The sequence below is a fragment of the Coenobita brevimanus genome, chromosome 84 (assembly GCF_032717465.1).
Source record: "Coenobita brevimanus isolate Jiangsu-jjx chromosome 84, ASM3271746v2, whole genome shotgun sequence".
Taxonomy (NCBI): domain Eukaryota; kingdom Metazoa; phylum Arthropoda; class Malacostraca; order Decapoda; family Coenobitidae; genus Coenobita; species Coenobita brevimanus.
Genome location: NC_137037.1, coordinates 24,879,348 through 24,904,824, shown reverse-complemented (window position 1 = coordinate 24,904,824; position 25,477 = coordinate 24,879,348). Strand labels below are relative to the sequence as shown.

The 25,477-nt window shown below is 41.3% G+C and overlaps 1 protein-coding gene across 2 annotated transcripts in view; it reads left to right on the top strand.

Annotated features, from left to right (window-relative positions):
• LOC145410222 (GTP-binding protein 10) overlaps positions 1-25,165 on the top strand; it is a 364,639-nt gene extending 339,474 nt beyond the window's left edge. For both annotated transcript variants that reach the window (XM_080280440.1, XM_080280441.1), the window contains exon 8: positions 24,680-25,165. In XM_080280440.1, the coding sequence (XP_080136566.1) occupies positions 24,680-24,912 (233 nt within the window). In that variant the 3' untranslated portion in view covers positions 24,913-25,165. The remainder of the gene's footprint in view (positions 1-24,679) is intronic.
• Positions 25,166-25,477: the final 312 nt, after the last annotated feature.

Genomic DNA, 25,477 nt, shown 5'->3' with positions numbered 1-25,477 from the left:
ACATGCTGCTTTCAAATAACTCATTTCCACTGCTCTCACTCAGGACATGTGTCCTTCCAACAAGGTACAAGCTTCACTTATGTTAGAGTTGCTATCACAATACTATCATGCAGCAACTGTTTTACTTCCATGCTCACTTCCCTATTTCTTATCACTGCTTTAAAAAAACCAGCAACCTTTCTTCTAAGTTGTATCCTTTCAAGCACTTTGCCCTCCAAAGTTCCATCCTTACTCATCACACTACCCAAGTACTTAACGGCACTCACATATTCCAATTCCTTATCACCCAGCCTCTCTGTACATTCAGTGACTTAATTTCTCTCAAAGACCACAACTTTACTCTTCACTACATTCAACTTTAGATTCTGTTTCTTACACACTCCCAAACTCATTCACCAAGCCTTGCAGTTGCTCTTCGTCTTCACTTAACAAAACAGTATCGTCTGTAAACAACAGAACACCGAGTTTCCAAATGCTGCCCTCTTTCATTAGGGCAGCACCAACATCCACTACCCTACCATCTATCTCTTATAACCCCATCTATATACAGATTGAACAACCATGGAGATATGACACATGCATGTTTCAGTTGAACATTCAGATAGGAAAATTCACTCAGTTCACCATCCTCATGCACTGCAGCCTTAATGCCTTCATACATACTCTTCAGGGCATTCAGCAGCTTCCCATTTACTCCATATATTCTTAATATTTTCCATATTCCTTTTCAGCCCACTCTGTCATATGGTTTCTTCAAATCCACGAAGGCTGCATACGACTTCTTTCCCGTCTCTAGAAACTTTTCCACTAAAAACTTTGGGATGAATATCTGATCAACAAAACTTCTTCCCTTCCTAAACCTCCCTGTTCTTCTTTAGTTAATTCCTTTGGTATTTCTGAAACTCAGTCAGTAAGTATCCTACCATATAATTTTCCTGTTGCACTAAGAAAGCAAATGGCCATATGATTACCACACACTTCCTTTTCCCTTTTTCCTTTGTACAGGGAAATAATCATACCTGATTTCCTATCCTCTGGGACTCTGCTTTCCTCCCAGGCCAATCTGCACATTTTCCATATATCCATTCTACTACTATCTCTCCCCCGTTCTTCAGTATTTCACCACTGGGGCTTTTCCCATTCTGTCTTTCTTCATTGTTTCCACTGGTTTCATCCTACTGAGTTCATCATCTTTTCTCATCTCCCTCTTTCTCTCATCCATTTTCTAGCCACTTATACTGACATTACGTTCATTTTCAGTATCAAACTAATCCTTAAAGTGTTCCCTTCATTTGCTCACTATTTCTTCCTTCTCCACTAGCAATCTGCCATTTTATTTTTCACTCCCCTACTACCTCCATTATCATCCTGACTAACTCTCTTTACCTCTTTCCAGGACCTTTTTTTTTTTTGTGGGGGGGAGGTTATTGCTCATGTAATGCCACTCAGGGATGAGTGAGACTGGTCACTTTCATCTTATGTGACAGGAACAACTTGCCTAGCCCCGGACCCTTACGCTCCTCTTGGGGTATCAGGATTGGATGATGAATGAATGAATGAAAAAATGAACATTCTCTCCACTTTAATTCCTTCCAGATTCCTCATCCAGTCTCTTTATATTTTTTCCTACTAATCTTTTCACCTCTCTCTTCCCCTCTACATATGACTCTCTATTCTGTCTCTCAACTTCCTCCATGCCTCTGCTGCTCATCCACTCACTATGTTTTCTACTGTTGCACCATGGCTTGTCTCATGTCTTCACTTCACGATGCTGCTCCTTGCACCGCCTTTCATCTTCTCTTCACCCCACACACTGTAATGGGCTCTGTAAAAGCCTTCGTTGCTTAGAGGCAAACCGGGGATCCTCTCTTTGGCTCAGTGGTAATGTGTGCGCATATGAAGCGTGAGGGCATGAGATCGAATCTCGGCCAGGACAGTGTGATTAATTTGTTGAGTTTCAGGTTGGATATTACATTGGTGGCAGCAGTGGGATGTGAGGAGAGGCTTGGAGGGCAATGATGATGTTGACAGCATCTTAGGTCTTACATACCGGGGGTGAGCTGTCCGGTGTGGTCCGCAGCGCCCCCAGTGGTGACGTCCAATGCTACACAACCATGTGTGTTCGAAACTGACCAAATTAATCACCAAGGGGAGGAATGAGTGATGTAATAGGGTCTAAATAAGGCCGCACTGCATAGAGGCAAAGCAGGTATCCTCTCTTTGGCTCAGTGGTAACGTGCATGCCTATGAAGCATGTGGGCATGAGATCGAATCCTGGCCAAGACAATGTGATTAATTTATTGAGTTTCAGTTCGGATATTACAACACCACCTCATATGCTGCACAGATTTCTTATGTGAATATCTTGCACATGCCTTCTACTTCCCCCATCTGCTCCAAATCATATTTACCCTATTGCTCTTCCCATTCTCTCCTATATTCTGCCCTTTTTTCATCCTCTTGCACCCTTTCTATCCTCCTTGTATGGACTGCTTCCTCCTGTCCTCCTCTTTCTAACATCCATCGCATTTGTACCATGACTTTCACCACCACCAAGTGGTGGTCAGAAAATCCACTCCCTCAGTCTCTATATTTTCTTGCATCCAGGACATTCTTTCTCATTCTCTCATCCACACACATAATAATTACCTTCTGTTTGTTCAGTTCACACACCCCCTTCTCATCACTCACCATGTATACCTGTGGATCATTTTGTGCCTAAATGTCCACAAGAGCACTGCCATTCTCATCCACTTCTATTGCCACAGCCCCCTCACACCTACCCAGTACTATTCCATCCACCATCACATTCCCTACTTTTCCATTTATATCTCCAATCAAAAACATTCTTCCACTCCTCTCAAACTTTTTCATGCACGTTTGCACATTTGCCCAGAACTCTTCTTTCATGCAGCTTCCACAGTCTTTTGTTGGCGCATATACCTACTCAGTCGTCCAAGGATGTTATTAACCCATGGAGAGTGACCATGGTTCCAATAGGTACCTGGCCTCAAGCAACGACTTGGCCGAAATTTCGAGTCTTACAGAGCTGAATGAAACACACATCATCGTCTTGGAAATGTTCACATGCATCCGGCAGTATATATATGACCACATAAAGTCACGTGGTGTTGAGATAAAATGGCCAGACGATGAACTGCTGGTGGTGCGAGCAACCCACCACTCGCGATGAATAAGGTAAGGCAGGGCATTGTCCGGCAGCCTATATTTTCCATGGCCTTGGGCAAGGATCATGTGATTACTGTATCATCAACTCTTTCTCTCTCTCTCTCTCTAATGTGTGTGTGTGTGTTCTTACCTACCTAATTGTTCTTACCTAATTGTATCTTTACAGGAATGAGTCAAGCTCGTACTGTCCTGTGTCTTAAACCATTTTTATCATACATATCCTTGAATTTATGAATTGTTTTGGCACACACTATTTTATTCAGTTGTGCATTCCACTGATCAATTGCCCTATTTGGGAAACTAAATTTCCTTACGTCTTTATCGCCTCCCTTTTTATGCAGTGTCCTCTTGCTGATGCATCCTCATAGGTTATATAATCTTTTATGTCTACTTTCTCCTTCCCTGATATGCATTTGAATAGCGTAATCATGTCTCCTCTTTTCCTTCTGTCCTGTAGTGTAGTTAGATTCAGTTTTTCTAGTCTTTCTTCGTAGCTTAGATCCCTTAAGCTTGGTACCCGTCTTGTAGCAGCCCTTTGATCTTTTTCAATCTTATCTATGTGTTTTTTGAGATGTGGACTCCAGACTACTGATGCATTCTCCAGGGTTGGTCTGATTAATGATGGTATTATCTTTCTTAGCATGTCTTCATTTATGTATGTGAATGCTATTCTCATATTTGCAAGCAGTGTATACTGTACATGTATACCTTCTCACTGATATGGTTAGCCGGAGATAATCTGTTATTGATAATCACACCTAGGTCCTTCTCTTGTTTTAATGTGTCTAGGATTTTGCTTCCTAACTTAAATCCCAATCAGTCTTTTTCCACTTTTACCAAACTTGATTACATGACATTTGTCCACATTGAATTCCATTTGCCATCTATTGCTCCATTCTTGAAGTTTATTTAAATCTTGTAGTTCTTTACATGAGTCTGTGTCAGTAATGCTCCTTTGTATTTTTGCATCATCAGCAAACATATTTAGATAGCTTTCATTTCCAATGTTATTGTCTTTATCATTTATATACGCTAAAAACATAATTGGTGCCAGCACTGAGCCCTATGGAACTCCGCTAGTCACTACTCTCCATGATGAGTAATTTTGCCTTCATATTGTTCTCATTTCCCTTTTTTTGAGAAAATCTTGCATCCAACAATACAGTTTGCCTTGGATTCCTCCTCCTTGATGGTACAGTTTCCATAAAAGTCTTTGGTGCAATACTCTGTCAAATCCTTTCTTGAAATCTAAATAGATACTGTCCACCCATCCTTCTCTGTTCTGTAATGTGTCTGTTACTCCATCGTAGTACCGCAACAAATTAGTAACACATGATTTTTCCTTTCTGGAACAAAACTGTCTTTCTGTTATCATATTGTGTTCTAGATGATTTACCCGAAATTTTCTTATCAGCTTTTCTAATACCTTGCTTACAACACTGGTTAGTGATACTGGTCGGTAGTTGAGTGGGTTTTGTCTATTCCCTTTCTTGAATAAGGGAACAATGTTTGCTTTCTTCCAAATATCAGGTAGTTTACCTTGTCCCAATGATTCCTTGAAAATTAAAAATAATGGTTTACTTAACTCCTTTGCACATTCATGTAGCACCCAGCATGAAATTTCATCAGGATCATTTGCTTTTCATTTGTCTAATTTATTTGGCTCCTCCGGTATTTCTTTTTCTGATATTTGTATATCTGGTAGTATGTGTGGGCATGCATGTTTATTATAATCTATCTATCTATCTATCTATAGCCCGACGCCCTAATCCCGCAAAGGGTGGCCGCAGACAAAACGCCTCCAAGTCACTCTGTCACCCACCATTTGACTCCCCTCCCCCCAACTCACCCCCCCTCCCTCATATACCTCTCAACTCCATCCCTCCACCTCATCCTCGGTCTACCTCTCCCTCTCCCTCCCTCCACCTCACCTACATACACCCTCTTAGTCAGTCTTTCATTCTCCATTCTCTCCACATGTCCAAACCACCTCAGTGTATTTCTCCTAATCTTTTCAACCACATCCACATCTACCCCACAACGTTCCTTCACTTCTTCATTCGTCAACCTGTCCCTCCACGTCACTCCACATGCTCCTTTCAAGTAACTCATTTCCACTGCTCTCACTCTTGACTTGTTCCCCTCTTGCAAGGTCCACGCCTCGCTTCCATACGTCAGGGTAGGGATCACAATACCATCATGCAGTGACTTCTTAACTTCCATACTCACCTCCCTATTTCTCATCACTGCTTTCAGTGTACCAACAACCTTTCTTCCCTGCTGTACCCTTTCACGTACTTCATCCCACAAAGTTCCATCCTTACTCATCACACTACCCAAGTACTTGAATGCACTCACATTCTCCATATCCTCACCATCCAATCTCACTGCACACTCTGTGACTTCATTCCTCTCAAACACCATAACTTTACTTTTGTTTACATTAACTTTCAGCTTCCTCCTCCTACACACTGTCCCAAATTCATTCACCAAACCTTGCAACTCCCATTCATCTTCACTCAACAATACTGTATCATCAGCAAACAGCAACATCGGAAGCTTCCAAATCTCACCCTCATTCATTAGGGCCACCCCCACATCCACTGCCCTACCCTGCACCTCCTTTACAACCCCATCCATATATATATTAACCAGCCATGGAGACATCACACACCCCTGTTTCAGTCCCACCTTGAGATCAAAGAACTCACTCAGCTCACCATCCACTCGCACCGTAGCCCTACCTCCCTCGTACATACTCTTCACAGCACTCAACAATTTCCCCTCCACTCCATATATTCTCAATACCTTCCACATACCTTGCCTATCTATTCTGTCATAAGCTTTCTCCAAGTCCATGAAGGCAGCATACACTTTCCTTCCCTTCTCTAGATACTTCTCCACTAAACATCTTAGAACAAATATCTGATCTACACACCCTTTTCCCTTCCTAAATCCCCCTTGTTCTTCTCCAACTAGCTCCTCTGTCATATGCCTAACCCTATCAATGAGTATTCTACCATATATTTTACCAGTCACACTAAGAAGGCAAATACCCCTATGGTTACCACATACTTCTCTCTCCCCTTTTCCTTTGTACAGAGGAACAATTATACCTGATTTCCAGTCTTCTGGAACCCTTCCCTCTTCCCAAGCCAATCTACACAACTTCCATATCCACTCCACAACAATCTCACCCCCATACGAAGTACCTAAGCATTTCACCACACACTCCATCAATTCCTGGGGCCTTTCCCAGCTTAATGTTCTTCATCGCTTCCACTACTTCCGCCCTACTGATCTCTTCCTCCCTCCTCTCATCTCTTCTTCTCCCAGCCATTCCCCAACCACTTATACTCACACTGTTCTCACTCTCTACATTCAACAAATCCTCAAAGTGCTCCTTCCATCTCCTCAATTTCTCTCTCTTCTCCACCAACAATCTATTATTCCTATCTTTCACTCCCCTACTATTTCCCCTTTCACACTGCCTTACTTTCTTTACCTCCTTCCAAAACAATTTCTTACTCTCCCTCCATTTCACACTCAGATTCCTCCCAAACTCTTCATCCACTTTCTTCTTACTCTCCTTCACCAGTCTCTTAACCTCCCTTCTCCTGCTCACATATACCTCTCTCTTCTCTCTCTCATCTTCTCCCCTACCTCTACTCGCCAACCATTCACCATATGCCTTCCTCTTTTGTTCCACAGCTCGTTTCACCTCATCATTCCACCATGCTGTCCCTTGCACACCCTTGCATCTCCTCCTCACTCCACAAACCGCCTCACACGCTGCGCTTATCTCTTCCGTGAATATCTTACATACGTCTTCCACCCCTTCCATCTGCTCTAGCTCATACCTTCCCAATCTTTCTTCCACTGTGCTCTTATACTCTGTCCTTTTCTCACTATCTTGCAATTTCTCCACTCTTCTCACAGGAGCTGCATCCTCCTGTCTTCCCCTTCGTCTCCTCAACCACTTTCTTTGCAGCTCTACCTTGGCCATCACTAAGTGATGGTCCGAGACTCCATTCCCCCACCCTCTCCACACCCTTGCATCCAACACTTGTCTTCTCATTCGCTCATCCACACACACGTAGTCTATCATTGCCTTTCGTTCAACAAGTTCACCATCCATCCTCCTCATTACTCTCCATGTATACCGGTGGATCATCTTATGACGAAAGTAGGTGTTGGCTATTGCCAACCCCTTACCAGCACAGATGTCCACCAAAGCACTACCATTCCCATCTACTTCAGCTGGCACACCCCACTGACCAACCACTCCATCCACTCGTACATTCCCAACTTGCCATTCATGTCTCCAATCAACAGCACTCTCTCGCTCCTCTCAAACTTGTCCATACATGCTTCTACTCTCGCCCAAAACTCATCTTTCACTCTTGCCACTCGATCCTCTGTTGGAGCATACACACATACAATCGCCCATGCTTGTATACCTACTTTCATCCTCACCCATACAATCCTTGCACCCACTGTTCCATACTCTCTTATATTCTCCTTCCACTTCTTGCTTATCATCAGACATACTCCCTCTCTTGCCCTCTCATTCTCACTGACTCCCGCACATATACCTATACCGTGTTCCCATTCTCTCACCGTTTCACCTTTCCATTTAGTTTCAGTCAATCCACATATATCCACTTTTGCATCCTCAAGCACCTGGACAATCTCTCTCTCTTTCACTTCATCATTCACTCCTCTCACATTCCACGTTCCTACCCTCAGAATGTCCTTTGTCCGTTCCTTAGTCGTCAACGTATGGTCCGTCCGGGTCCGAGGCGCTTTATTTGCTTTTTTAGTTAGTTCTTTTTACGAGGTGGGGCACTAACCCACCACCAACCCTTTTAGTCGCCTCGTACGACAAGCCGGGATACTGGGGGAGTATTCTTTTTTTTTTTTATATTTGTATATCTGGTAGTATGTGTGGCCATGCATGTTCCTTATCATCCCCCTCAGAATCATTTTCTGCTGTAAAAACTGACTGGAAATTCATATTTAGTGCATCACAAATATCCTCCTCTTGTGTGTAGGTGATCCCCTCATCTGTAATGGATTGTATTTTATCTTTTACTTTGGTTTTGCTTCGGATGTAGCTGTAAAATAGCTTCGGTTGATCACTACTTTTATTTATGATGTCGTCCTCAAACTGTTTTTGGGCTTCCCTCCTTATTCTTGTGTAATCGTTTCTTGCTTGTGTATAGTTGTTATATGCTCTATCACTATTGTGTCTTCTGTATCTATTCCACAACAAATCCCTTTTTTCTTTTGATTTATTACATTATGTATTAAACCATTTATTTATTTTCTTTTCTTCTTCTTTGTGCTGCGGGATGTACTTCGGGACTCCTGTTTCATAAAGTTAACAGAATTTTCTATATATAACATTTAAATCTTGTCCTCTAAGCTCTTTTTCCAATCTATTTCTAAGAAGTATTTCTTTAGGTCCTGATAGTCGCCCTTTTTGTAGTTAAGGCTCTATTTGTAACATTCATTACTTTTAACTATGTCATATGAAATCCTGAAGTTGTAACTTAATACTACTTGGTCACTTTTGCCGAAGGGAGGGTGATATGTAATATTGTCAATATCATTTTCTTGCCTAGTAAATATAAGATCTAGTACTGATGGTATATCAAGTCCTCTTTTTCTGGTGCTTTCTTTTACATGCTGTGTTAGGAAAAAGTCCTGCACAAGGTCCAGGAGCTTTAGCTCCCAGTAGCTTTCCTGACTTTTTATATCTAGAGTATTCCAGTTTATATTTGTATTCAAATCACCAGTTAGTATAATTCTTTCAGATTTCTTCTCCATTCTATGTAGTAATGCTCTTAAACTTTGAATTATTTTCTCTTCCATGTGTGTGTGTGTGTGTGTGTGTGTGTGTGTGTGTGTGTGTTTGTGTGTGTGTGTGTTCTTACCTAATTGTATCTTTACAGGAATGAGTCAAGCTCGTACTGTCCCGTGTCTTAAACCATATTTATCGTACATATCTTTAAATTTGTGAATTGTTTTGGCACACACTATTTCATTCGGTAGTGCATTCCATTGATCAATTGCTCTGTTTGGGATACTGAATTTCCTTACGTCTTTATCACCTCTCTTCTTATGCAATTTTTTGCAGTGTCCTCTTGCTTGATGCTTCTCCATATGTTAAGTAATCATTTATGTCTATTTTCTCCTTTCCTGATATGCATTTATATAGCATTATCATGTCACCTCTTTTCCTTCTCTCCTGTAATGTTGGTAGATTCAGTTTATTTAGTCTTTCTTCGTAGCTTAGGTCCCTTAAGCATGGTATCCATCTTGTAGCGGCCCTTTGAACTTTTTCAATCTTGTCTATGTGCTTTTTGAAATGAGAACTCCAGACTACTGATGCATATTCCAGGGTATGTCTAATGAATGATGTTATTATCCTTCTTAGCATGTCTTCCTTTACGTATGTGAATGCTATTCTCATATTTGCAAGCAGTGTATACATGTTCCGTACCTTCTCGCTGATGTGGTCAGCCGGAGATAGTCTGTTATTGATAATCACACCTAGGTCTTTCTCTCTTTCTGATGTGTATAGGGTTTTATTTCCTAACTTATAATCCCAATCAGGTCTTTTTCCACTTTTACCAAACTTGATTACATGACACTTGTCCACATTGAATTCCATTTGCCATGTACTACTCCATTCATGAAGTTTATTTAATTCTTCTTGTAGCTCTTTACAAGAGTCTGTGTTAGTAATTCTCCTTTTGTATTTTTGCATCATCTGCAAACATATTCAGATAGCTCTCATTTCCAGTGTTACTGTTTATATCATTTATATACACTAAAAACATGATTGGTGCCAGCACTGAACCCTGTGGTACTCCACTAGTCACTTCTTTCCATGATGAGTAGTTTCCTCTTAGTACTCTCCTCATTTCTCTTTTTATGAGAAAGTCTTGCATCCAACAAAACAGTTTGCCTCGAATTCCTCCTTGATAGTACAGTTTCCATAAAAGTCTTTGGTGTGGTACTGTGTCAAAAGCTTTCTTGAAATCTAAATAGATACTGTCCACTCATCCTTCCCTTTCCTGTATTGTGTTTGTTTCTCTGTCATAGTAGCTCAACAGATTAGTAACACATGATTTTCCTTTTCTGAAATCAAACTGTCTTTCTGTTATCATACTGTGTTCTTCTAGATGATTTACCCAAGCTTTTCTTATAAGTTTTTCTAATACCTTGCTTACAACACTGGTCAGTGATACTGGTCGGTAGTTGAGTGGATTTTGTCTATTTCCTTTCTTGAATACGGGGACAATATTTGCTTTTTTCCAAATATCAGGTAGTTTACCTTGACTCAAGGATTTCTTGAAAATTAAAAATAATGGTTTACTTAACTCCTTTGCACATGCTCGTAATACCCAACACGAAATTTCATCAGGACCACTTGCTTTTCCTCTGTCTAATCTACTTAACTCCTCCTGTATTACTTTTTCTGCTATTTGTATATCTGGTAGTATGTGTGGACATGCGTGTTCCACATAGTCCCTCTCAAAATTTTTTTCTTCTGTAAAAACTAATTGGAAATTCTTATTTAGTGCTTCACAAATATCTTTCTCTTGTGTATAAGTGATTCCCTTGTCCGTAATGGATTGTATTATATCTTTTACTTTAGTTTTGCTTCTGATATAGCTGTAAAACAGCTTTGGTTGATCACTACTTTTATTTATTATATCCTCCTCAAACTGTTTTTGGGCTTCCCTCCTTATTCTTGTATAGTCATTTCTTGCCTGTTTGTAATTATTATACGCCCTTTCACTATTGTGTCTTCTGTATCTATTCTACAACAAATCTCTTCTTTCTTTTGATTTTTTACATTCTGTATTGAACCATTTCTGTATTTTCTTATCTGCTTCTTTGTGCTGTGGGATGCACTTCTGGACTCCTATTTCGTAAAATTCACAAAAATTTTTATATACAGCATTTAAATCTTGTCCTCTAAGCTCATTTTCCCAATCAACTTCTAAGAAATACTTCTTTAGGTCTTGATAATTTCCCTTTTTATAGTTTAGGCTCTTTTTGTAACTATCATTGCTGTTTACTATGTCATATGCTATCCTGAAGTTATAATTTAGTACTGCATGATCGCTTTTGCCGAGTGGAGGGTGATATATTAAACTGTCAATATCATTTTCTTGCCTTGTAAATATTAGATCTAGCACTGAAGGTACATCAAGTCCTCTTTTTCTGGTGGTTTCCCTCACATGTTGCGTTAAGAAAAACTCTTGTACGAGATCCAGGAGCTTTTGGTCCCAACAGCTTTCTTGGCTATTTATATCTAGAGAATTCCAATTTATATTTGTATAGAAGTCCCCAGTTAGTATAATTCTTTCCGATTTCTCTTCCATTTTATGTAGCAATGATCTTACACTCTGAATTGTACTCTTTGCCAGGTTCTCATATTCGTCTCTTACCCATGTGTTTGATCTGGGTGGCATGTACAAATTGGCTACAATTACTTTACCTTCAGATGTGTCAATCTCTACTGCAATCAGTTCTACTTGTGATGGTATATCTAGTTTTATTTGTGTGTGTGTGTGTGTGTGTGTGTGCAGATCTCCTTTATCTCTCTCTCATTCTCTCTCTCTCTCTCTCTCTCGCGTGTGTGTGTGTGTGTGTGTGTGTGTGTGTGTGTGTGTTTTCTTACCTACCTAATTGTTCTTACCTACTTGTATCTTTACAGGAATTAGTCAAGCTCGTACTGTCCCATGTCTTCGTTTTCGTTTTCGTTTTTCAAGGCTCCAACATGCTTGCATGTGTCGGCCTTGGTCACCTAATGGCGGCTCTCCACGCTGCACGATCCATTGCAGCCTCCCTGTTCAGTCCCTTAACCCTAAGGTCACACTTAATGACCTCGTCCCATGTCTTTCTCGGTCTACCCCTCATAAACCCACCCCCAATATTAACACTTCTCACCTTCCTCACCCAATTATCATCCCCCATCCTCTCCACATGTCCAAACCACCTCAATCTACCTCTCCTCATCACAACACCAATACACTCCAGTCCCATCCTACCTCTCAACTCTTCCATTGTATACCCAGCCCCTCCAGGCCTTGGTCGCAGGGACGCACTGCACATCCACCTAATCATTGTCATTTCTGTACGTCTGAGCCGGCGAATATCTTCCTCCTTCACTGCCCAGGTCTCACTGCCATACAGCATTACACTCCTAACATATGCTGCATATAAAGACCCCTTAGCACGTAGGGAGAGCCCTCTCAGTGTCAGGAGAGGCAAGAGCTCCCTGAACTTCTTCCAACTACTTCTCATCCTAGCCACAGAGCTAGCTCCAGCCCCACCTCCAGCACACAACATGTCTCCCAAATAACAAAACTCTTCCACACACTCAAGAGATTCACCAGCAAGTTCAATCCTTTCACGTCTGACAATCTCCACCTGCTCACCCCGGCACGCCGCACACATAAAATCAGCATTATCTTGCAGTCTACCTCTGATACCACTACATCTCTTATGCTCCCATTTTTCACACACACTGCACAAGATGGAATTACTTCCCATGCCCTTGTGGCAAACTGCACATAGCCACTCTCCCTCGTCTTTGACAGTACCGCCACCAACCCTAGATATCATCACTTTTGTTTTATCTGCATTTACCCTTAAACCCTTTTACCCCATACCATCTCTCCACTTCCTAAACCTTTCCTCCGCCTCCCTTTCATTCTCTGCAATCAGCACCAAATCATCAGCATACAACAACTCCCATGGGAGTCCGTTTCTAAAGTCACGTGAAAGGGCTTCAAGTACCATGATAAACAACATAGGACTCAAGACTGACCCCTGATGCACACCAACATTCACGGAAAACTCATCACTCAAATCTCCATTCACTCTCACGTGGGTGTGAGCACCCACATACTTGGCCATAACTACTCTAACCAGCCACTCCTCCAAGCCAAGCTTTCTCATTGCCCACTTCACCACCTCTCTAGGGACTCTGTCAAAGGCCTTTTCCAAATCAACAAAAACAAAATAAAGATCCCTTCTCCTACCAATATATTTTTCCTGAAGCTGTCGAACAATGAATATGGCATCAGTGGTCCCCCTACCTGGCATAAACCCAAACTGCATCTCATCAATATTCACTCTTTCTCTAATCATACCTTCTAAAACTCTCTCTATTACCTTCATTATCTGATCTAAAAGCTTTATACCTCTATAATTTCCTCTTTCCAGGGCATCACCCTTCCCTTTATACACATTTACAATTACACTCTTCAGCCAATCATCTGGGACAACACACTCATAAATAATCCTATTTATCAGGTCAGTGACTAAACTCACCCCTATATCGCCTGAGGCCTTCAACATTTCGGCAGTCAACCCAGACACACCTGCTGCCTTCCCCACCCTCATCCTGCCTATTGCCTCACTCACAGTAGCAGTATCAATCAAAGGCCAAGGGCCAGACACTGGATCTGCTGGCTCCAAACCTTCCCTGTCCCAGTCAAACTCCTCATTCAACAACCGGTTATAATGCTCTCTCCATGCATCTTTAATATCCTCACTGTTCACCACTACCCTCATCATTCTTCACACAGTGCTCACCTATGATATCCCAATTATCCTTCTTCACCTGACCTGCCACCCTAAATATATTTTTCCTTTCCCCATGATTTAGGTTATCAAGTAATTGTCTCTGTGACTCAGACTTTGCCCTGTATACCTCTCTTCTAGCCCTGCGCTTGGCAGCCAAATATTCCTCTTTCTACCACCCTTCTTCCACTCCCGGAAAAGCCTTCTTTTCTCCTTAATTGCAGCTTCTACACCCTCATCCCACCACCAAGTTACTTTATGTCTTGGTGGTCCTCTTGTCCAGCTGCATGTTACGTCAGTAACTCTCAAGAAATTGTTCTTGAGGGCTCTGTACTGTTCATTAACGCCTCTGTCTACAGCTCCCTGTTCAGCCACCACTCTCCTCAACTCGCTATAGAAGGCATCCCTTACTACTTGGTTTTTCAGCTTCCATATTTTCCCCCAAGGGACATAAGTCCTCTTTTTCATCACGTGTTCTTTAAGCATCATATCACAAATCAATAGTTTGTGCTGCTGGACACACTCCTCACTTTCTATAACTTTAACATCCCTCACTAACTTCCTATCGGCCCTCCTAACCAGAAAATAATCTATCTGACTGCTATTTCCCCCAGACTCATACGTAATTAACCTACTGTCTCTTTTCCTAAAATATGTGTTGCACACAATCATATCCATTGCCTCCCCAAACTCGAGCATCCTTTCCCCTTCTGCATTCCTTAGACCATACGCACATCCCCCATGCACTCCTTCATAACCTTGTGCTGCTTCACCTACATGACCATTTAAGTCCCCTCCCAAAATCACTATCTCATTATCCCGCATACCACCCACTACACGTACTAAATCATCGCAAAATCTATGTGTCTGATTCATCCAATCCTGCCTGTGGAACATATGCCGATATAATCACAGCTATCTTTCTTCCCAACAGAATTTTCACTACCAATATCCTATTGCTTACTCTCAAAACATTCATAACATATTCCACCCATTTCTCCGCAACCATTACACCAACACCTCCATATCCGTCTGTACCCTCCTGCCAAAACAACTTATAGGAACAGTCCTTAAAAACAATCTTTCTGACTGATCCACCCCTGCACCGGACTTCCTGCAAACACGCCACATCCACCCACCTCCTACTGAATGCCTCAACGACTTCCCCTGCTCTTCCCCTCAAACTTCCCACATCCCATGAACCCACCCTCATCCCCATGGGTGATTTACTGTCCTCAGGCTTGCTTTGAAACTTATTTTGTTTTGTCATCTTCAGTATTAATAAAGGGGGACAGACACAGCACAGGTCCCACTCACTGCACAGTCCCAGGTCCAGGCAATGGATCTGGGACCCCTAGCCCACCAGCTTACCAGTGGCTGTGGTAGTGGCCTCGGGGCACCCTGCCAGGACAGCTGCAGGGACACCCTCCAAGCGCGTCTTGGCACGGCAACTATCCCACCATTATACACCCACTGATAGGGCAGTCTCCTGGGGCGCTACTCCCAGGTTCGGGCCCCTCTCTATTGGGCGGAAGCGGCAGCCTGGGAACCACAATGCCCTGTACCCTGTAGCACAGGCCCGAGCCCCATCTCGCCCTGGACCCACGATCTATGCTGGCGGAACCCCTGCCACACCTCCCCCTAGAAGTCCGCCACTAGGTAGCGGGGGCAAAGTTTTCTGGCCGCATGCCCTTGCTGGCGTCAACTCCTGTAACGTAGTGGGATACGTTGTGCGAAATGTAAAGTGCATGTGGTGTAGTGCATAGATAGTTAGAGGAAATGTTTGGGAGAGTATGCTGGTCTACTCTCCATGTTACTGTCACACTGAAAAGGTCAGCAAAGGGGGATGGTTAGATAGCTAGTGAAACAGGAGCTCCAGCTCTCCCTATCACCAGCATTCCCATTCCCCTCGGGAGTACTACCTTGTTCGGCGCGTGCTATGGCCTCCTCCTGGCCCCATTTTTATCATACATATCCTCTGATTTATGAATTGTTTTGGCACACACTATTTTATTCAGTAGTGCATTCCACTGATCAATTGCCCTATTTGGGAAACTAAATTTCCTTACGTCTTTATTGCCTCTATTTTTATGCAGTGTTTTGCAGTGTCCTTTTGCTGATGCATCCCCATAGGTTATGTAATCATTTATGTCTCTTTTTTCCTTCCCTGATATGCATTTATATAGCATAATCATGTCTCCTCTTTTCCTTCTCTCCTGTAGTATAGTTAGATTCAGTTTTTCTAGTTTTTCTTCGTAGTCTAGTTCCCTTAAGATTGGTACCCATCTTGTAGCGGCCCTATGAACTTTTTCAATTTTATCTATGTGTTTTTTGAGATGAGGACTCCAGACCACTGATGTATACTCTAGGGTTGGTCTGATGAATGATGTTATTATCTTTCTTTGCATGTCTTCATTTATGTATGTGAATGCTACTTTTATATTTGCAAGCAGTGTACAGTAGTGCACCAACTTTCGCTACAGCATGATTCGCGGAATTCACTTTCGCGGCCTGCGCCAAATATTCCCTAACTTCCACTTTCGCTTGAAAAAAATCGATTTTTGCGCACAAATTTTGGGTTTGGGACAATATTTTGAACTTTGAATTTCCTGCACCGCCCGCCCGCAACCAACCGCCATCTTGAATGACATCATGTCAACACTCTGTCCACTCATTCCCGCCATCGTGTACGAGCGTGCTAGCTCCATTGTGTTGGATTCTCACGGTTCAGTGGCCTCTACTATACCTGGTAGTGTGGGGAAAGGGCCTGGTGGTGTGGGGGGAGAGCCTGGTGGTGTGGGGGGAGGGCCAGGAGGCAGTGTTTGTGATAAAAAGTGGCCGGGACATTCAAAGTCGGGAGGAAAGGCCAAGGCTAAAAGAGAGTATCGTGTTGGAGTGAAGAAACGGCAGTATAATAATGAAATGAAAAGGAAGATAGTTGAGCACATGGACAAGGGCACAAAAAACAGTGAAATCTGCCGTATATTTAACATCCCAGAATCGACAGTGCGTAGTATGAAGAAACAGCATGGTGGTAGCGAGGCAGCAAGAGGTGGCGCCAATACGTCTGGCGTGGCTAAGTAAGCCCGCCACGCGCCTCGGATACTTACCCCCAACATCCATTAAACACCTCAACCTGGTCTCTGTGGTATGTTCCTCCTCATATAATGTGTACTGTACAATTTTTATTGTTTGTATCTCACAATGCAATGTACAATAGTGATTTGATGTACTGTATTGCAAGTGAAAATGAAAATCTGATGTTACTTTAGGATAACCGGGAACCAATTAGCCTTTTTGCCATAAAGACAATGCCCAAATTTTCGCTAATTCTACTTTCGCGCATTATTTTTGGACCCAATTAGGCGCGAAAATTGGTGCCTCACTGTATACATGTTCCGTACCTTATCACTGATGTGGTCAGCTGGAGATGGTCTGTTATTGATAATCACACCTAGGTCCATCTCTCTTTCTGATGTGTGTAGGGTTTTACTTCCTAACTTATAATCCCAATCAGGTCTTTTTCCACTTTTACCAAACTTGATTACATGACACTTGTCCACACTGAATTCCATTTGCCATCTATTGCTCCATTCATGAAGTTTATTTAATTCTTCTTGTAGCTCTTTACAACAGTCTACATTAGTAATTCTCCTTTGTATTTTTGCATCATCAGCAAACATATTTAGAAAGCTTTCATTTCCACTGTTGCTATCTATACCATTTATATACACTAAAAACAAACACTCAGTCCTCGTAAACCGCGTGTTTATAAACCACGGACTCGTAAACTGCGGCAAAGTGGCTGTCAGACTGCCGGCACCCTTAAATCGCTGTTAAGTCACGAAAATCGTGTATCTAGGCACCGAAGTGGGCCTTTTCCGAGGAGAATCATATACCGCGGCATTCAATTTGATAACTGCGACCCAACAAGCAATCACCACCCGTCCCTGGTGGCAAGTGTGCATACTAATGCCGCCATGTTGTTGTTGTTCTGCCCGCCAACCCTCACAGTACAGAGCATCGCCATGCGGTACGAGAACTACCTGTCTTTTTTTGTGCACTTTCCCCCCACCTCCTACCTTCCATGGACAAAAGAGGCTTTCATGGAGGCTGTAATACAAGACGACGAGCACTTGGAAAGGCAGAATAACTGTGAAGTGAGTGAAGTGAATGAGCAGGAACGTGGTGAGCTTTCTATGAAGGATCTCAGTGATTTGCTTGTTTACGTAGACTTGGCCAAGGAGATTGTGAAATCCATTGAAGAGTATTGGTTACCTAGAAAAAGCTGTGCGTTTTTACAAGGACTTGCATAGTTGTAGAGTTAATGAGAAACATCAGGAACTCATCACCCACTATTCTGCCTGGGTAAGGGCAGAAGCTGAGCCTGAACCACAGCCTGGCCCTTCACACACTGAGGATGTGGATGATGTAGCATCAGTCATCTCTGAGGCAGACTTTGAGGGCTTCCTGAGGGAGGCTGAGGAGCTGGAGAAGGGAGAACAGAATGAGGGAGCACCCCCACCTCATGCTGAGAGGTTCTAAGTTCTTCCCAACACCACCCCACTTCATTCACTTAAGCAATATCGTCATAGGATTAAGGTGAGATCCCTTAACATTGCTTATTTCTGTTTAATACATGCACTGAATATTCCTAAATTTGTATGTTTGTGTTTGATGGTCCTTGATAGGTGTAGGTAGGGTGCTTTGGGGGGTGGTTGGCCAAACTCCAGACCCTAATTAATATTTCACATAAGAGTTATTATTTATAAACTGCAGATTTTGTAAACCGCGGCAGTGGTCCAGACACAAATTGCTTCTGTTTATGAGGATTGAGTGAGCCCTGTGGAACTCTGCTAGTTACTTCCCTCCGTGATGAGTAGTTTCCCCTTCGTGTTGTTCTCATTTCCCCTTTTTTGAGAAAATCTTTCATCCGACAATACAGTTTGCCTTGGATTCCTCCTTGATGGTACAAGTTTCATAAAAGTCTTTGGTGCGGTACTCTATCAGAAGCCTTCTTGAAATCTAAATACGGTAGATACTGTCCACACATCCTTCTCTTTCCTGTACTGTTTTTGTTACTCTATCATAGTAGCTCAACATATTAGTAACACTTGATTTTCCTTTTCTGAAACCAAACTGTCCGTTATCATATTGTGTTCTTCTAGATGATTTACCCAAACTTTTCTTATCAGCTTTTGTAATACCTTGCTTACAACACTGGTTAGTGATACTGGTCGGTAGTTGAGTGGATTTTGTTTATTCCCTTTCTTGAATAAGGGAACAATGTTTGCTTTCTTCCAAATATCAGGTAGTTTACCTTGTCCCAAGGATTCCTTGAAAATTAAAAATAATGGTTTACTTAACTCCTTTGCACATTCATGTAGCACCCAACATGAAATTTCATCAAGACCATTTGCTTTTCATTTGTCTAATTTACTTAGCTCCTCCGGTATTTTTTTTTTTTTTTTGATATTTGTATATCTGGTAGTATGTGTGGCCATGCATGTTCCTTATCATCCCCCTCAGAATCATTTTCTGCTGTAAAAACTGACTGGAAATTCTTATTTAGTGCTTCACAAGTATCCTTCTCTTGTGTATAGGTGATCTCCTCATCTGTAATGGATTGTATTTTATCTTTTACTTTGGTTTTGCTTTGGATGTAGCTGTAAAATAGCTTTGATTGATCACTACTTTTATTTATGATGTTGTCCTCAAACTGTTTTTGGGCTTCCCTCCTTATTCTTGTGTAATCGTTTCTTGCCTGTTTATAGTTTTTTTATATGCCCTTTCACTATTGTGTCTTCTGTATTTATTCCACAACAAATTTCTCTTTTCTTTTGATTTTTTACATTCTGTATTAAACCATTTCTTTATTTTCCTTTCTGCTTCTTTGTGCTGTGGGATGTAATTTTGGACTCCTATTTCATAAAGTTCACAGAATTTTTTATATACAGCATTTAAATCTTGTCCTCTAAGCTCCTTTTCCCAATCTATATCTAAGAAGTACTTCTTTAGGTCATGGTAGTTTCCCTTTTTATAAGTTAGGCTTCTTTTGTAACTTTCATTGCTGTTAACTATGTCATATGCAATCCTGAAGCTGCAATTTAATACTGCATGGTCACTTTTGCCGAAGGGAGGGTGATGTATTAAATTGTCAATATCCTTTCTTGGCTAGTAAATATTAGATCTAGTACTGAGAGTCTATCAAGTCCTCTTTTTCTGGTGCTTTCCCTTACATGTTGCATTAGGAAAAACTCCCACACGAGATCCAGGAGCTTTTGGTCCCAACAGCTTTCTTGTCTTGTGATATCTAGATTATTCCAATTTATATTTGTATTAAGATCTCCATTTAGTATAATTCTTTGCAATTTCTCTTCCATTCTATGTAGTAGTGCTCTTAGACTCTGAATTGTACTCTCTGCCAGATCCTCATGTTCACCTCTTGCCCATGTGTTTGATCTGGGTGGCATTTATAAATTTGGTACAATTACTTTCCCTTCAGATGTATTGATCTCTACTGCAATCAGTTTTACTTGTAAGGGTATATCTAGTTCTAGTTCTTTGACTTTTAGATTTTTCTTTGTTAATATTACAGTTCCTCCTCCTTTTTTAGGTTCCTATCTCTTTTCCATATATTGTATTCCTCTAAGTTTAGGATGTCATTTGATATCTTTGGTGTTAATTTTGTTTAAGTTAGGCATATTATATGTGGTTCATTTTCATTCATCTCTAATAATTTAGACACCATTCCGTCTGCATTTGAGTACATCAACTTAATCATCTTGTTTACCTACTTGTCATGATTGGGTCTACTACCTTCCTCTTTTTTATTCCCTCCTGGTTATGTGCCACTTTTGAACCTGCAATCCAATTACTTTGAAAAAAAAAAAAAAAAAAAAATGCATTCTTCTCCTCCTCTGACCTTCTCTCATTCTTTGTTTTTGCTTCCTCCCTCTTCTCTTTTAGTACTTCCAGTTCCTTTTGAGTTAGGCATCATTTTTTGAATTCCTCTTTTTCCATGAGTTTCTTTGCATTTTTTAGTTACTATCTCCTCCACAGTGTTTACACTCTGGAAGGTTACCCCTTATTTCTCTCATATTTCCCTAGCCTTTTGTGCTCCTCTATGCCTTTATTACAAATTTCCTCTGATACTTCCTTCAATATGCTCATTACATTTGCCATCTCCTTTTTGTCTTTCGAGATCTTGTTTTTTATTTCTTCTTCTTGTATATCAGTGATTACTATTGATTTGTTGATATCTGCTGAATCTCTGACCAATTTAGGATTGTTTTGGATTATTCTTTTCACTTCCTTTTTAATGCTTTTTTCTTCAGCCCTTGTTTCTAAGTCTTTCCTTACTTTCACCATTTCTGCATAAGTGGTTTCCACATCATTTTTGGAGCTTTGCATCGCTTCATTCACCTGTGTTAACTTCTCCTCAGTATCACTGCTCTGATCTATCAGATTGCTTACTTGCCTAATTGTGTCTGTATCATTTTTGAACTCATCCACAATACTCTCGTGGTTGACTACTGTACTTTGCCATTTCACTAATTTTCCTTTAACCCCTACACCGTGGGCTTGTTTACCAATGACTTGCGTGTCCCGCGGGGTTATTTGGGCTCCGACAGACTCTCAAAAAATATTTGCCAAAAATCAGTTATTAGTCCTAGAATAATAAAATTACATATGCTTATGGCACATACCTTCAGCTTTCTCCTGGAATGATTGTTGAGCCTTCGTCGGTTACCGTAGGACTTGTGGAGACCTCTGAAGTAGGGTAACGAAGTCTCCACTTTACACTTCCCGACAACCCGTAATATGATTACCACAGCCAGATACAAACACTATTCTACAATTTTCAAGTAGTTTGGGATCCATACTAAAAAAAAAAAAAAACACTGTGAAAGCAATGGAAATTACGAGCGCGTCTGATCGTCGCACTTGCGCTAGTTCGCTCTAGGCACTCTGTCATTTATTATTCATAAAACCCCTCACACTTTATATTTCTATTACTATATAACACTTATATATATCTACAGTCTTTATCCATAAGTTTCCTTCAGTAGTATTAGTTTATTGTCACTGTAGGGATTCAATTTCTTTCAGTAAAATACGTAGCATTCACTTTCTCGTCCTGTATACTAGCATTGAGAGTGAATGTCACTTTCATCTTCACTCTCATAACTCATAGCATTCAGACATGCTAGAGTGAAACTTTCACTTTCATTACTCCTAGGGTATATACTCGTATTCTTATAATACTACTCATTTACATTTCTATTTACGTTCTCTATTTTATTTACGTTATTTACATTTCTATTTTATTTACACTGTGTTATGCACTGTCACTTGAAGTAACTTATAAAACTATTTTCCATTGTTCTTGTATATTTACATTCATTACTTTCACTTGCTGTTTACACATTATTTACACATTATTTACAATTCCACTTGCACTGTTTTACTCAATAGAAAGATCATAGTCACTCTTTTATCAATTGTCAGCCAATTACCTCTTTCCACACGAGGTTTAGTAGGGGGTAAAGGTCACAGGGCCCTTTGCATGGGGGTGAAAAAGTCCTTGAAGTCAGCAAGAAGAAACATACGTACCCCCACTTCGGAAGATGAGAGTAAACTGATAACGGAGGGCCGGGGTAGAGGCCTACTTAGGGGATATTCAGTGCTACCAATGTTAGCTCTTGAAACAGCTGTGTCTAGCACTGAAATGATTGGCAGGAAATCTAGACAATACATTATAAATTAGGTAGTTCCAGGTGAATGTAAATATCACTTAGGCTTCTCCCTTCCCTCCTTACATGTATATTTATTACGAAAATAGATTATATGGCATATTTCAAGGGGAAAAAAACAACGAAAATTAGCGAACGAGTGCACATGAGGTATTGTCAGGTGATAATTAGCCAATTCCAGGTGTATGGCACTCTCACTTACCTTATTTCTTTCTTGTATATATTATTTGGTATAAGAATAGGACATAGGGCTTATTTCAATGGATGAAATCAGTGAAAAATTCCAGGGAAGATTTACTTAGTGTAGCACGGCCGGGCAGGCGAGAGGATAGGGTAATGGAGGGGGGGTAGGGAGGGGAGTCAAGAACGGGAAGAAATGGCTAAATTGTCAACAACGGATGGGAGTACAGATGAGATTAGGAGTGCTGACTAGTGTTGGACATTGGCAGTACTGATAGATGATACAAGCCCCCACTTGGAAGCCCGGGTGAATTCAAAATAACGCAGAATCACAAAAGCGACGCCCCGCGGTATGATCCCTTGCTCCCAAGCGTCACGAAAGTGACGCCCCATGGTTAAGGGGTTAAGTGAACCCACTTCTACTGTCAGCTCATCTATTGTTGTGTCTTTCTTGTTAACTTCTTTTCCTAATTTTTCTATTTCTTCCTTCTGCATGTGCAACTGTTTTTTAATTTCGTTCATTTCATTCTGAAATGCCATCTGCAATCTGTTTAACCGTTCTACCAGGTTATTATATGTCTCCATTTCAACCAGTTCCTGGTAGAAATCATCATCCTGCTTTCTACCTTTATCCCTTTTCTTTTCCAAATTTGCTTTACAAAAGTAGGTGGACATCATGTGGTACTAAGAGCACAGATTCTACTTACATTCCCTGGCGCAGACAAAACAATCGGCTGATGCTGCTCGGTGCATTCCTGCACTACTTTGTTTATTTTGTTATTTGAACAACAGTCTTACTTAAAACTTCTTATTTTATATTAGGACACCATTTAGTTTGACCTAGTACAGAGCCTGACTCATATAAAGATACTAATTTAGGTATGGCCACTTGGCCAGGTTTGGTCAGATGCGGAGTGATGTGACGTACGTCCTCCTTCCCCATTGCCTCTCATGTGTGTGTGTGTGTGTGCAGATCCTCTCTCTCTCTCTCTCTCTCTCTCTCTCGTTTATGTGTGTGTGTGCCAATCCCCTTTATCTCTCTCTCTCTCTCTCTCTCTCCAAGAGAGGATGGAGGGACTGGAGAAGAGGGACTGATGTTATACTTTAACTCATCATTCGTTTGAAGGGATGCTGCTTTTCCAATTCCTGTAATTTATTTATTGATTTATTTATTTCTCTCTCTCTCTCTCTCTCTCTCTCTCTCCAAGAGAGGATGGAGGGAATGGAGAAAAGAGAGAAGAGGGACTGATATTATGCCTTAACTCATCATTCATTTGAAGGGATGCTGCTTTTGCCATTCCTGTATTTTATTTTTATTTATTTATTTTTCTCTCTCTCTCTTTTTTCTCGTGTGTGTGTGTGTGTGTGTGTGTGTGCAGATCCCCTAGCGCCTGGTGCGGGATTGGCGGCATCACGGGAGGAAAATGAGGAAAATTTACATGCGCGCTCCATGGTTTCCGCGCACGCGCGTATTCTGAGAGTATATGGGGAAGTGCATGGGTGGTATCAAGAGTTGCCACCTGCCCCTGTTTCCCATACAAATTTCAGCCACCTACTCCTCGTGGCGCGGTTTTGGTATGCCTTTGAAAATCACACTCGTGTGAGGCCTGTCGCTTTCGACTCTGATAAGTCCCAAATGAGGCCTATCGCTCTCAACGGGTTAATAATAATAACCATGACAGTGTGTAAATGGTTAGACCTGTGAGGTTCAGCCAGAATTCTGGCAGCTTGAATAGTAAGTGATGTCTGGTCCATTGCATAAGGCATGTTGGTGATGTCTGTCCCACTATTGTACTCTCTCATTCATTGCATTTTGAATGTTTACTTCACCCCATGTATAGGTGCAGGAAAGAAAAAAAAAAAAAAAGGTCAGGGTGATGGTGGTGAATAGTAGTAGTGATAATTATGATGAAGTCAACTGACCTCCATAATGTCACCGCCAGATCTGTGCCAGCAGTTTCCTGAGGAGTACCAACCTGAGCATTGGGTTAAATTCTCTGACGTAATTCCCTGCTCTGCCCGAGAGAATGCCACCTCTATCCACCACCTTAAGCACCGCCTGAGAGATCTCCTCGATTTTCACACAGACTTGGATGGTGACCAAGAGCTAATGGTGTCTTCATCCAGAGACAGAGTGCGTAAACTGTCAACACCACAGAGTAAACAGCTCTTGTAATGGTGTAATGGTTGTTATACTGTTGTTAAATTGTTTTTCACCAAATGGAACTGAGACACACCCACCTATAGCTTGAATACTGAGTTGTGGTTGGATGAAATTTGATGAGCCTTAGTTATGAGGTAAGAAAGTCATCTTACAGTCAAAATGAACATCCAGTCTGACATCTGGCTATAAACTGATCTGAAAAGGGTAAAGGATCTCCATCAGCCTGGAAAATTTATGCACCAGTCACTGTCAACTGTTTTGGTGAAGATGCTTAACTCCTTCAGTCTGTTGATGTTTGTTACATTAAACAGTACAGTGTTTTTGTTATCTTGAGTTGATTTCATTTACCTTACAATATGCTTTTCAAAATGTAGATGTTAGCTTTGGCTTTTGTTAGTTCCATCACTATGAGAGACACATCTTAAGCTAGTAAAACTGTGCATCAGCATCAGGGATATACTAATAAAAAACATGTCCTTGGTTTGATCTGATTAGCTAGGAAAAGGGGTATAATTGTAAGCGAGGAACTGAGTGAAAAGGTAGGCAGATAGAAGGGAAGGGAGGTTAGAAAATAGTT